Source organism: Xiphophorus couchianus, chromosome 20, assembly GCF_001444195.1.
Source record: "Xiphophorus couchianus chromosome 20, X_couchianus-1.0, whole genome shotgun sequence".
Taxonomy (NCBI): Eukaryota; Metazoa; Chordata; class Actinopteri; order Cyprinodontiformes; family Poeciliidae; genus Xiphophorus; species Xiphophorus couchianus.
In genome coordinates, this window is record NC_040247.1 from 11455302 (window position 1) to 11469178 (window position 13877).

Below are 13877 nucleotides of genomic sequence, written 5' to 3' on the forward strand. Positions count from 1 at the left end.
GAGCAGTGATGGTTATAAAGTCTGACTGCTGCTGGGAGGAAGGATCTGCAATAAAGCTCCTTTGTGCATTTAGGACGCAGCAGTCTGTCACTGTTGGACGATTGCAAAAGATTGCGATAAAATATGTTGAAATTTTTAGCTGAAACATGACAAACTCTACAAGTGAGTTAGGTAATAGTGGAAGTAGACTTCATTTTAGTAAATTTTCAGTCCTCTTTTCCAGGATTCTGTTAATTTAAAACATTATATTAGCGTATCTATTTGAACTAGGACGATCAGAACCATGAATCGGATTATAATTTCTGAGTGTGTAATTCAGAGTTAGACTATGAATGGATGCTGGGTGGTTAAAGTCGCTTGAATGTGTGCACCTTTAAATTTCTCAGCTCCTCCCTCTTCTCAGTGACAAGCCCGCAGAGCTTCTTCTTTAATGCATCCAGAGGAAATGACAAACCAGAGGCGCTCTGTGGGTAGGCATGTCAAATATTAACACTGATCCTGGGCTTTAGCCTCAGCCGTTCAGCCTTAACTCACATGTGAATGCGCTAAGTGGACATCTGCGGTCCAGCTCGTTACTCTGCGGACGACCCGCGGGTGGGGAGGGGGGGCTGGAGTGGACTCGCTGAATGGACGTCGATGGACTGGACTGACATCCACTTCAGTCGGACCGAGCGAGGGAGCGAAAGAGAGCTCTGCATGTTCAAGTTTCCTGCTCCAAACAGAGCGGCATCGCGGTGTGCGTGTTGGATGCGTGTGGAAGTGCGTGTTGGGTGCGCAGCGCCCGCTGGAGCTGGAGCTGGAGCTGGAGCGGCGGCGGCGGCTGTGCTGAAGGTGGAGCGAAGTTTAACGCCGTGATTTTCTCTTTGTTTGTTTGTTTATTTTTCGCTCGATTCCCTCCGATTCTGTTGTGTCGCCATAATGTCCCGTAAGTGGACAGGTGGGCTAACGTTTCCCCGATGAAAACGGATCATCTGTGCAGAGGCTCAGTGATCGTGACTGTGATGATGATGTCGAGTAAGAGCGTGGAGTGGCTGCAGGACGAGCTGGAGTCCGGGGCCGGCGCGCTGCTGCTGCTGGACTGCAGACCCCATGAGCTGTACGAGTCGTCGCACATCGAGTCTGCCATCAACCTGGCCATCCCGGGCCTCATGCTGCGGAGGCTGAAGAAGGGAAACCTCCCCATCCGCTCCATCATCCCCAACAACGAGGACAAGGAGAAATTCGTCAAGCGGTGCAAGACGGACGTGGTTCTCCTGTACGACGAGGCGACGTCGGAGCGACACGAGTCCGGGCTGGGGAGCTCCGTGATGGGGCTGCTGCTGCAGAAGCTGCGGGACGACGGCTGCAAGGCTTTCTATCTGGAGGGTAAGAGGTTTATTTACACTTATTCTGTCAGATTTGAGGTTATAACTTGTCACTTTAAACACACGTGGTACCAGTTAGTTCCTGAACAATCATATAACATTTGTTAGGTGTTAATCCGCAAATTAAAGCTGTAATTAACTAGAAATGAGTCTGACTTTATGGCTTCTTCTCTTGGTTATTAAATACAGCATAACAAACCTGACCCTTCAACTTGAACTGCCTTCAAACTTTGATCTTCCTCGCGCATTTTATTCCCCTAAAAATGCAAAAACTGAGTTTGTTCAGAAACTCTGCTACTCATGAATGCATGTTTGCGTATAAACACCGTGTGTTTAGTAGAAATAGCCCCGCCATGTTGTGCTCCTTCAGGAAAAGGCAACCTTTTTTTTTTTCATGAATGGAGAGAGGAACCAGGGCGCACGGCGTTCTTTAGAGAGATCCCCCCAGCTCTACATTAAAGAAAATGCAGCTTTTAAACCCGACGGGTGTAACAGAGTGGACCTGAGTGTATGTGAGCCGTGGATAATGGATGTGTTTGACGGGGAGTCACAAGCTTGGCTGCCATTCACAAAAAGTCCACTGAGCTGTGAAGTGTTGCTGCCGAGCCTGGCTGTCCTGATTCTCCGCAGCGCTCAGCTTTTCTCAATGAAGCGCGTCTGGCCGCCCTGTTTTCATGCTTATGTTCAAGAAAATGACATGTTGTTACCCTTTATCTGCCTGATCACTGTGAAAGGACAGACTGTTGTTTAAAGGAGATCGAGAAACACACCTGCTCTGTCAAGATATTTGATTCGGATTCACCTGCACACCCATATCTATGATTTGCTACACAAACTTGAAAAATATAGAAATTTCTTTCCTTATTCCTGGCTCGATGGATATGAGGAAAGATAAGTTTATATTTAAATGATATCCTGTATTACAACCTGGATGTTTGTCAAAGAAGACATGCTTTTCCAGGATTTTTCTCTATTTCTAACACACCAAATGTCCTTTAAATAATCTGTGCTTAGTATACATTATTACATCTTAAATCTGAAAGGTTTCTAAGTGTTATTGCTCCTCTGTTATCCAATCCAGTCAGGTACCACATCAAAAACTAACTTCATCATTGCATTGGTAAGAAGCTCAGAATGGTAAATATTTGTCCTCTATTTTATAAAGACTGGCAGACATTTTTTAATTATTATTCTTTCAGCCCATAAAAGTATTGAATTTGCTTTTATCCTTATGCAGGAATAAAAACAAAAGGAAAAATGTTTCTTTATTCCTTTCTTCTAAAAGTTTTAAAGATAAATACAAGGCTTTGTACACCGACCCACACTTGAGTGACATCGTTTGTCATGAGCTTGTCTTTCAGGTCTGATCTGCCATTTTCCATTTTGAGAAATGTATTTTCTTTTTGTTATATAATTTAGAAAAAAACATTGCATGTTCCTTGATAGTTGTAAAAACTCTCAAAAACAAAATGAAGGGATCTATGCGTCACATGTCCTTAACTGTTATGTGATTACTTTTCAATATACATGCTGCTAGTTGATGTGGTGGGAGTTGATTATCCTGATACATGAGTGAAATTTTAAGAAAGTAAGATTTTTTTTTTAGCATTTTATCAGCTTACAACTGGGTGTAGGGAAACTGGTTTATTCTGATCTCTGGCCAATTGATTGGTGCATCAGTCTAATTATTCTGAGCGACTGAGACAAATAAATGTTTAGTCATTAAAAGAAAACAGCAGATTCAGTGCTTTGGTCCTGAGGCCAAACACTGGACTGGTGTTTCTTTAACTGACTCCAAATAAAACAAAAAATAATTTAACATTTTTACAAACAACAGTTATTGTATTAAATATTGCAGACTATGTCGAAAGAAGCAGTGATTAGTGTTGGTTAATCCAGGTTCGATTTCTTGGGTTGTTTTACAGATTTTGAATCAGATCCAGGTTAGTGCCGCTTTTTCCACACTTCCAAATCAGAAGCTAACTTCAGTGTTGTGTTGTCTCATAGTTTATGAAGCATATAGATAATAAAATGTTTTGGAGTTTGATGCCAAGATTTTATGAGATCTGACAGAAAATTAGAAAAAATAAAATAAAAAAAACGTCTCATCGTCCACGGTAAAGTAATTAGTATTTATTTGTTTTTCAGCTTTCACAATGTAAAAGCAAAAACAACAGCGAAAAATTAAATCAAAGGAAAAACAAGATATCAAGATGGATATAAAAGAAAATAAACATAAGAAAAACGATAAAGGGTGCGCAGAGCACCAGCATTTCAGTAAATGTATTTAATTTCAATAATTAAAATCATAAAATGAAACTTATCACCCATAATATTTCAAAAATAAAACAATTTCATTAGTTTTTATTGGAAGTCCCAAACATGAATTTTTGATCTAGCAAAACAAGGAGTGTGAAGTTAGAGAAAATGGTAATTTAAATGAAGGGCTGCTGCATTTTTTATCTTTATTTGGCTGAGATTCATCTGAGCTTTAGTCTTGATTTGACAACAGCAGGTTGGAACAGATCAAGTTAAAATAGATAGATTTAGAGGATGTGAGGGCCAATAAGGTCAAAGGTTTTTATAAACAAAGAGGTCAAAGATTTCTTGAGGACTAGAAGTTGGCTTCATAGTTTTTAAAGTAAAAAGTGATCATCAAAAAGGATGCAACAGCAGAAGGAAATTAAAAATTTGGGCTGATAAATTTTATTTTCCTCTTCAAGCAGCTGTATCAAACTGAATGATTAGACTGCCTTTCATGGTAGATCAAGTATAACATTTTAAAATGATGTTTAAATTACATTTATTGTATTTTCTTAATCATCTTCAGGAGGATTCAACAAATTCCAGTCCGAGTATCCAGAACATTGTGAGACCAATCTGGACTGCTCGTGCCCCAGCAGCTCCCCGCCGACCTCGGTCCTGGGCCTGGGCGGACTCCGCATCAGCTCTGACTGTTCGGACGGAGAGTCCGACCGAGAGCCGAGCAGCGCCACGGAGTCGGAGGGCAGCCCGCTCCCCAACAACCAGCCCGCCTTCCCCGTCCAGATCCTGCCATACCTTTACCTGGGCTGTGCCAAAGACTCTGCAAACCTGGATGTGCTTAGCAAGTACAACATCAAGTACATCCTCAACGTCACGCCCAACCTGCCCAACATGTTCGAGCACGAGGGAGACTTCAAGTACAAACAGATCCCCATCTCTGATCACTGGAGCCAGAACCTCTCGCAGTTTTTCCCTGAGGCCATTTCATTTATTGGTAAGTGGAGGCAGCATGTCCAAAATAGAGAAAGGTTGAGTTAAAGTTGACCAGAGGAATTTCAACTTTTACACTTAAAATAGTTAATACTGACATGTGAAGTCGCTACCAACTCAAAACTTAAGATTGAAAGCGAGCTGTGAGTTTGTTTTTCAGCCTGTTTTGGTTTGACTCTGTCTGATTTAGAAGGCAGTTCTGATTTGCAGACTGTGAACTACATCAGAGTCTGAGCTCAGAGAGGAATAAAACCAGACATCTTTATTTATCTTTATTTCTCTCCATCTCTAATGTTACATCATGCCACTTTCAGGGGACTTTGAAAACAAAAGTCATATCTCTTTTTTAGGTGCTCATTTATGCCTTGCTGCAGAACAACCACTTATTATTCAGAGGAATTCAGAACTTTACTTCTTCAGAGGAAAAATGTGGTGCTAATGCTATATTTTTTAAGAATGCATTCATCTTCATTGTCCAAAATGAATCCACATAACCAAAAGTTTAAATGTTTCTCCCTGAAAAACATAAATAGAAGAAAAATGTAGCCACCATGGATTCTGAATTTAATACTCTCAGCTGAAGAATCTACTTTGTGGTCATTTAGTAAACTGTTAAAAGTATTGACTTGTGACAGTAAATTTACACATACATGGATTAATACCAACCACTTATTGACGAATTACAGACCATAGAAATGCACTTTGTTCTGCTAAACTGTCCTTGTGGTATTTTGCATAAAGTGTGTCTGAAAATCTTCAACAATCAAATCCAAAAAGTCAAAGTTTAGTGATGCAACTTCAGCTGCAAAGACAAGTGTTTTACTGCATCATATCTCACTTCATTTGGACCGCGTTAAATGGAATTATATTTTGAAGCGTCATAATTTAAAAAGGACAGAAAGTTGCTCTAATCTTTCTGCATTATTTGACTTTGTATCAATCGATCAAGCTGATTTGTTTAACCTATTTCAGCAACAAGGCAGTTCAAAGGGCATGTACAGTTTACTGTACATTTGAGGAAAAATATTCATTTTAAGTAAAGTGTACAACATTAGAAAAATATGTAATTGTAATATGTAAATAAGCGGCAAACTCTGGAAATTCAAGAAATTACTGAATTTTGCAATGGAACATCTTCAAGAAGCACAACTTTTCCTTTTTGTTTTTGTTCTTCAGGCTTAATAATCTCCAGTAAGTTTTGGATTACTTCTAAATAATAAGTTTATCTTTTTTACCTAAATATATTCTTTATAAGTTGTGGTGAGTGTAGAAAAAAAAAGAAAGTTTTGTTGTTTTTGTTATTAAATTACTTTCCATGAAAAGCTTTGTCATCCATGAGGTTGTAAATAAAACATTGATTCTTTGAGAACAGAGTCATAATCGTGACTTTTCCGCTCATCTGGTTCGGTTTTCTGCATTTCCCTTCATTTTCTTTGACTTTATTCTGAATGAATGAATTCCCTCTGCAGGCCAGGATTTTTATAGTAATAAATCTCCTTAGGTGGGAGTGAGTGTGACATACGCCTGACCAGGAGGTCATGGCAGATTTGGGTCATGCTGATGTTTGATGGAGCTGTCCGCCCAGCTGTAATGTGCAGAGATTACATCAGATCCTCCTGGTTGTAGTAGGGTAATTAAGGAGACACGGATGTGTCAACAATCTACTGCCGGAAAGCTGAAAATTCCTTGAAGAACTAAAACATGTTGTTAGATGTTTATGCAACGACGTAGGAAGAGAAAGGAGTTTGTTATTCTGGTAGTTAAGCATCTTGATAAACGGAGGATTTTGGCGTTGTTGTGGTTCCAAAGCAGCAGTAATGCAGCTCAGCTCTCAGATCAGTTCCAGGAGATTAACCACTGGTTATTTATTCCACTTCTGAGCCGTCTGGAGCTTGGATAGAGTCTCCTGACGATGATTTTTACACCCATCTCCCTACTCTTTTTTTTTTTTTTCGTCGTTGTGGAATGTGAGCATACATCACATATAAATTTAATTTGGCATCAGCGCGGCTGCCTCAGTTCGCGAGCCAACTGACCTCAATCCTCCAACAAGGGAAGCAGTCAGAGAGAGCGAGAAGAGGCTGAAAGAAAGGAAGGAAAGAAGCACTTAACTCTCGCTCTAATGGCCTCTGGATGTGAGTGCAAGGGCTCGAAACTGATAGGTGCATGGGTGCAGCCGCTTAATAATGTAGGACGCTTTTTTATTCACAGTTTGCTTCAGACAGAGAGGTGGAAGGGAACTTGTGTTCTACGGTGTCATTGAGAAAACCAGTTGTGAGCCGTATCATTTAGACGTAACATTTAAATAATAATTATTATGCAAATTTTAAAAATGACATATATTTTTGTTCTCAGTGTTTCCTCTAATGCATCGTAACAAAGATGTTTCTAATAAGGAGACGTAACAGTCGTACATTTACCCCAAAACTAAATATTTACCAAAAATCCACAAACTGCAGACAGAAAAACATTACAGTCAGTCTGTAGCAAAATGTATTTGATCTAATGAATGCTGGTAAAGAGGATGTTTTAAAGTAATAAAATAGTCATTTTAAAGTCAAAAGTCATCTATAAGATTGCCAAAATAAATTAGGAGTAGAATGGATAATAATGTTGTTTATATTTATGAATATTTGTCATTATTGATTGATAAATTAACTTTTTGGTTTATTTTAGCTCATTTTAGAACTACCTCCAGATTATTAAGTAATAAGCCTTATAGAAATGATTAATGTCGCAATCCAAAAATTATTAGCTTCCTGAAAGCTAATCTGAAAGCAGATTCTACAAATATTTTAATTTAACCACTTAAGCCTTCTTATACAATGTAAAAAAAATACATTAAAATATGTAAATAAATGTTTTTCTTATCAGAAAACAGCTTATTGTCTAAAATGCAAAAACAGCTTTATATGATTGTGCACTTGATCATTTGTCACATCTGCAGAAAAAAAAATGCTTCTAACATCAACATGTGAAAAAGTTCTGCCCTTTTGCTGGACTCATCATCAATACAGTGGAGGCCTAATCTGTTGGTTAACTGATTGATTGGATATCAAAAAGTGCTTAGTAGGAAATTTTTGTTTGCAGAATTTAAACCAAGTGAAGCTAAAACTTTTTCGAAGTGTTTATATTATTTGTACTTTTTTACTACTCTTAATATGTCATTTGAGTCAGCATACTCCAGTTAACAATTAATTAATCACTAAATTACTCGATGAATATTTTAATTATCGATTAATCATGATTCATTTGATTAATCGTTCCCGCCCTGAGTGTTTGCATTTTAATGTATCAAAGTAAATCTCGAGTTTCAAGGTAATCTTCTAATTTCTTTCTATTCTCCTTTATTCTCTCTCCCTCTCCAGACGAGGCTCGTTCCAAAAAGTGCGGCATCCTGGTCCACTGCTTGGCCGGGATCAGCCGTTCGGTCACCGTCACCGTGGCCTACCTGATGCAGAAGCTCAACCTGTCGCTCAACGACGCCTACGACTTTGTCAAGCGGAAAAAGTCCAACATTTCCCCCAACTTCAACTTCATGGGCCAGCTCCTGGACTTTGAGCGGACGCTGGGCCTCAACAGCCCCTGCGACAACCGCGCCACTTCCCCGCAGCACGACCAGCTCTTCTTCACCACCCCGACCAATCACAACGTGTTTCAGCTGGACACACTGGAGTCCACTTGAGAGTTTGACTTGAGACTGTCTCAACCCCCTCTCTTTTTTAGGAGGTAGGAGGTAACGAGCGGCTGCAGTGGGAGGAAAGCAGCCGGTTTTATTGAAAGTTTTCGCCTCCTGAGGCTCCTGCTCCGAGAGCCTGGCCACAGAGCTGCTCTGGAGCGACCGGAGGGGTCACTGAAGCCAAGTTTAAGAAGATGTGAGAGGAGTTTCTTTAACCCAGAGCAGTGGACTGTGGGTTTACATCTGAGCTGTCAAGGCTCGACTAAGTTGACTGAACGACCGCAGCAGAACTGACAGCTTAATACAAAGAAAGGAAAATGGAGGATCCACAGAGACGACGGCATTGGCACTGTCATGCTGAGCTTGTTGTCGTCTTGTGGAGAATCTGGGATTTACTTGCTCTACTAAATGTAGAGTTTTTTTAAAACCAAGGAATTTAACACACACACACACTTAAAAAAGTATGTAAGTTTGTACTGTATGTAACGTACAACGCAGAACATGTATGAGAAGTCCTTAACAAATTCAATATGTCTATATGCATTTTTGTATATTTTTATGTACATTTACGCACAGATCTGTATGTTTATATAATGATATACTCTTTATCTTTGTCCAAAAACAAAGTGATTCAATCTGAAAATGGCTTAAGAGATTGTAAAACTAAAGAAAGGGAAGAGTTGTTGGAGTTTGTTTTTTTTTCCCCCAGACTCGTTTTTAATTTTTTGTGACACAATGCAGTTTGCACAGTGGTGTAGCCGACATAGATGTGCTGGCACTTGATAAAGAGACATTCAGAGAAGAGGAAGAGCAGACAGAGGAGAGGCCAGTCCCAGGCTGCGACTAGTCCGGACAGCTGCGCAGTGCAGTGGGGAGGGAACGGGGACCTGGAGTCCCGGACTGAGGTCGGGGGTCTGGATGAAGGTTGGAAGTTGGCTTCCCTCCCCATAGCACTGCTCGCTCAGCTGCCGGTGAGGAGCCACGGGGTTGTGTCCACCAGCTTAGTCGTTTCAGCGAGAAACCAAACTCTTTTGAGCTTATTTCCGTTATTGCATCACAAGCTTGTTTTGCCAAAACTGGTCTCCGCCCGCTCAGACTCTCATGTTTTTCTTTGTGGAAACTTCCCTGAGAGCAAAAGGAGGAAGTGATTAACGGTTCAGAGCAACTTTTTTGGGCACCTTATCTGAGCGGTCTCTCTTTTGCCAAAAAGGACACCAGGAAGAGGGACAGCAGGGGCGTAATCTGGTGTTTGTGTTGTGGACTGGGACCGGCCTCAGAGACAGACTGCACTGACTGTCCCTTCACTGGATTAAGGGACAGCAAAGGAGAAGGTTCTTAGTAAGGATCACCCATTTCATTTAAGATAGTTTTAAGCCTTGGCTGTATCACCAGAGAGATATATTAATAGTGAAAAGGGAATTTATATATTACAGGTATTAAGCAAATGGATCTTATTTTGTATACCTGAGCATGCTGTGGTGCTGTGTGCTCTCTAACAGTCTTTGTAACAAAGGGTTGGATGTTACTTTAAAACGTGGGAGGACTTTTTGTTTTCAAAGCACAAATGGCTTTCTGGGACAACATGCACATCTGCTGCGGTTAGAGGAAGTGCTAAGGTTAAAAAAAAATAACAGAATTAAGAAAAATTTCCAACAAATGGCTCTATTCTGTTTGCAAATTATTTCCTTCATTCTTTTAGTAAATTTGGACGCAGGATAACATCTTAGCATACACTATGCCACTCAGCTGAAGGTTTTAATAATCTTATCTTAAGGTTTAGACCAAAAGAAATGAAATAAAGCAGCTATTTCTGCTCTAGCTTTTAATCTACCAAATGCCACACAGCTTTCCCTTTATTTGACCAAGGGAAAAAATAGTCTGTGTAATCATGGAGTCATTTGTAATCGCACGCAAAGCTGGAAGCCAAATAATCAGAGCTAAAACAAGGCAGTCGTCATATTTTAAAAGCTAAAAGTAGACAGGAAATGTTTGATTGACTAATACTTCCTTTATTTCTGGAGATGCACCAATCAAGTTTTTCTGACTTCTTTAAGGTCAAACATTAGTGCCAATTGTGACCAATGAAGATTTTCTTTCTTTCTTCCTTTCTTTCAGGAACTGAGATTAAAAAGAACATCTAGCTTCTCATATAAACTGTAACCAGCTTTCCAGTTCATCCCCACAGCATGATTCTGCCACCACCCGGTTTCACAAAATGCAAACGTTTTCATACCAAATAAGATATAATTAGATTAGATAAGATTGTAAAAACACAAAATTAAGTGATTTTTCCTGATTAATTTATAGTCTAGCGTACAGATTCTAAGTCTTATAAAACCACATGACCATTTAGAGTTGACATTTTCATTTTAGCTGTCTTGTAACTTCAAAACTTGCAACTGAATGCAACATTTAGAAAATGATAACAGGCCGTATTATGTGGACGCATTTAAAAAACAATAGTCTATTGGGCAAAATTCTTCAGTTTTTTCTTTTACTCTTTCCTTTCTTTCATCTGGGCTTTTATATTCCTTTGCGGAAAATGAATCACTACCAAAAATGAGGTTTCAAATTGATGAGCAGAGCCATTCAAAGGAAAATTTACCCTCTTCAACTCTGGCCTGACCAATTGGTGCATCTCTTTTCATTTAGCTGATGATTTAAAGCAATTTTTCAAAAAATAAAGTACAGGATGTTTAAATCCAAAGTGATTCTCTCGTAAATCAGGAACATTTTTCCATGAAGCCCAGCGTCTATCAGTAACTGATTGTTAAAGAGCAGATGTGGACGGCGTCTAAACAGAAACAAAGCTCCTGGGTCTCTGTGGGAAGCAGCATTTGGATCTCCTCGTTGGTTTAAAGCTGGCCTTATATAACCTTTCTAACGCTGACTGTTCAATACTCTTGTAATCGCACTTATTAAAAAATATTTCTCTGTTTTTTTTTGGTATTTTTAAATAGGAATACGGTAATAGCAGAGAGGCACGCTGCCTTCTTACCGTAACGGGTCACACGAGGTCCTCTTTGTTACTCTGCAGTATATCAGAACACCTTGTTTTGCAGAATTTTGTACATCTAAGACCTCAACGTTTTTAAATTCCTCTCCTTTTGTACGATATCTGCTCTGTGTAACTGTTCAGGATCCTTCGGGGTCATGAGCTTTTGGACTGAAGCACCATTTCACCTGGTGCAAATGTGTCCATCATCAGAGGCCATTGCAAACACACACACACAACCCTCCACACGCCTACACACCCAAAGCTTTACACAGCCAGAGCTGTGCTTCAGCATGCCAGTATTTGTCTCAACACCCAGCTTAAATAATTACAAATGTTTTCTTTTTCCTCATATTTTGATATAATATGCTATTCCTGTGGCCTTTCAATATTAATATACTGTATAATCTCAGTATATGTATACATTTTGAATTTATATGCAAAGTTGATCTCATATTACGAAAACAATACGATCGAGGTTCCTTGTTTGGATTCGTATCCCATTTACAATAAAACGGTGAGCAGCGAGAACTTGATCATTTGCACCGGAGGACAGGAATATTTCAAGGCGCAGCTTTTCTATTTAAAGAGAACATGGTTTATTTTGAGCTGCTTTCTTCTGAATAGTGTTTTTTTGTTGTATGGTTTTTTGTGTGTGTGTGTGTGTGTGTGTGTTGGTGTCTTTCTAACATCAAAAGAGAAATAGAGTCATTTTCTCTGTTTGTAAATTTCCCAGATCACGGGAACGGACGTTTCCGTGTCCTTAAACTTGTAGCTACAGTACATGCGCTTGAGAGAGGAAGGTTGTGTAAAAAATCGAGAGCAGATAGAGGAGCGGGAGGAGGCGGTGCCACGATAAAACAAAATGAAAGGAGGAGTGAATGACTTGATAAATGTTACCTCAGTGAGGAATTCTTCAGGGATATTGTTTTTTTTTTGTTTTCTTTTCTTTTTTGACAATGCATCTTGCATCGTGTTACAGCTTAAAAGTCACGTTGAATAGCTGTTTTATTTTGTGCTGTAAGCGTTTTTTAAAAAATAATGATAAAAAAAAAGATGCAATCTGTCTCTGTATAAAAAGGACGGGCATGTTAACCAGGGCAGTGTCACCTTTCTGTCTACTGAGAGAAAAGTGATTGACCTTACGTATTGTACAGTGTATGGAAGCAACTCAAGACATGTTTATACAGCAAATAAATCTTGAAATATTTTTTTCTTTAACGCGTGTTCCTGTTATTTCTGAGCACCAGGTTTATGTTAAAATATTTAATCACTCATAAGTTTTTATAATACCTTCCAAACTCTAGAAGAACACATAAAAAGAGCCTGTACGATAACAATTTTGTGCTTAAATATTATTTTACCAATCAAAGCAGTTTTTATCTGCATGCTGCCAAATTAGATCAATATGAAGAGATTCAGGATAATTTAATGTTAAAAAGTATTCATCAAATGCAGAAAGAGCTATTTATTCATATCTTAGCGGTGTGTTAATGGGTTTTATCAATACATTTGGGCACAAATGGCCATTTAAGGACATTAATGATCTTGATATGGCCCAAAATGAAAATTAGTTTGACACCCCTGGTGTATGTGAACAGTAAATGATGGCAGTGAAGAAGAAAGGAGAGGAAAAAAAGCTTCCAAAGACGCCATCGTGAGATGAGCTGGCTATAAATATCTCTGCTCTTCCCTCCTCGTCTCTTCCAGCGATGCCCTCTCGCTTCTTCTTCCCACTACAATCGCTCGGCTTCGCCTTGGCAAAGATTTCAGCTGTTGCACAACCAAGTGAGCCGTTTAATTCATAGTAAATGAGAGCGGATATTACACTGACAGCGGAGGTGATATAAAGGAAATTAAAACCCCACCCTGTTTGAACAGAAATGACACTAAAAGCTGAAGGATCGGGCCTCCTGGTAGCACAATGTGAGGGTTTCCCACACGCTTATCAGCATTGCGTAATCTGAAATAGTTTGAGTGCGGTTTCCTATGACACTTATTTTCATAGTAACAATAAATCCGATGGCTCATAAACAGATTTCAGGCTGGTTGACAAAGAAAGAGGCATGATTTACGATGCATTTCCTGATCTACAAGGTAATCTAGTTGTGGATAATTGCACTTCAGATGCAACTCAGGTTGGTATGTAGTCGATTTAAAGAGTGTAATTATCCAACTTCTACACAAAAAGACCGCATGTCAAGACCTATTGAGCTTAAAGGGCTTTATTATAAAAATAATTGGATCTAATCACCTCAGAGCACATTTAGAGACTTGTGGGGACAATCTGTTTATAAGTGAAACTTTAAAGGTTGTAGAGAATTGGGAGTGCGTAAATTTAAAACCAAATATTAACAAATACTGTATTAAAAAGTAAATACTCTTTTTCTTGCTGTGTCAGAAAATGCAACTAAACTTCTATTGTTTATGATGACCAAAATGATTTTGTTTGCTGTCAAGACAATAAATAAAATCATGTTTCAGACTTTTTGTTTTTATCAAGATATTTGCATACATTTCCTTTGTATAGTAGAATTGCTTTTAATCTATATAATTTTGATCAAATGTTTTGGGTTTTCTTCCA

General features: G+C 39.0%; 1 protein-coding gene across 1 annotated transcript; it reads left to right on the forward strand.

Moving 5' to 3' along the window:
* The first annotated feature begins 415 nt into the window (after positions 1-415).
* Positions 416-12514, forward strand: dusp7 (dual specificity phosphatase 7). The gene is made up of 3 exons (XM_028002625.1): positions 416-1365; positions 4195-4623; positions 7988-12514. The coding sequence occupies exons 1-3, from the start codon at positions 957-959 to the stop codon at positions 8302-8304; spliced, it is 1155 nt and encodes a 384-aa protein (XP_027858426.1). The 5' UTR covers positions 416-956; the 3' UTR covers positions 8305-12514.
* Positions 12515-13877: the final 1363 nt, after the last annotated feature.

Bases quoted from the DNA above. Each gene is read 5' to 3' on its own strand.
- dusp7 (XM_028002625.1), top strand. From the start codon at position 957: ATGAAAACGGATCATCTGTGCAGAGGCTCAGTGATCGTGACTGTGATG. The intron at 1,366-4,194 runs GTAAGAGGTTTA...AATCATCTTCAG, and splicing joins CAAGGCTTTCTATCTGGAGG to GAGGATTCAACAAATTCCAG. The intron at 4,624-7,987 runs GTAAGTGGAGGC...CTCCCTCTCCAG, and splicing joins TGAGGCCATTTCATTTATTG to ACGAGGCTCGTTCCAAAAAG.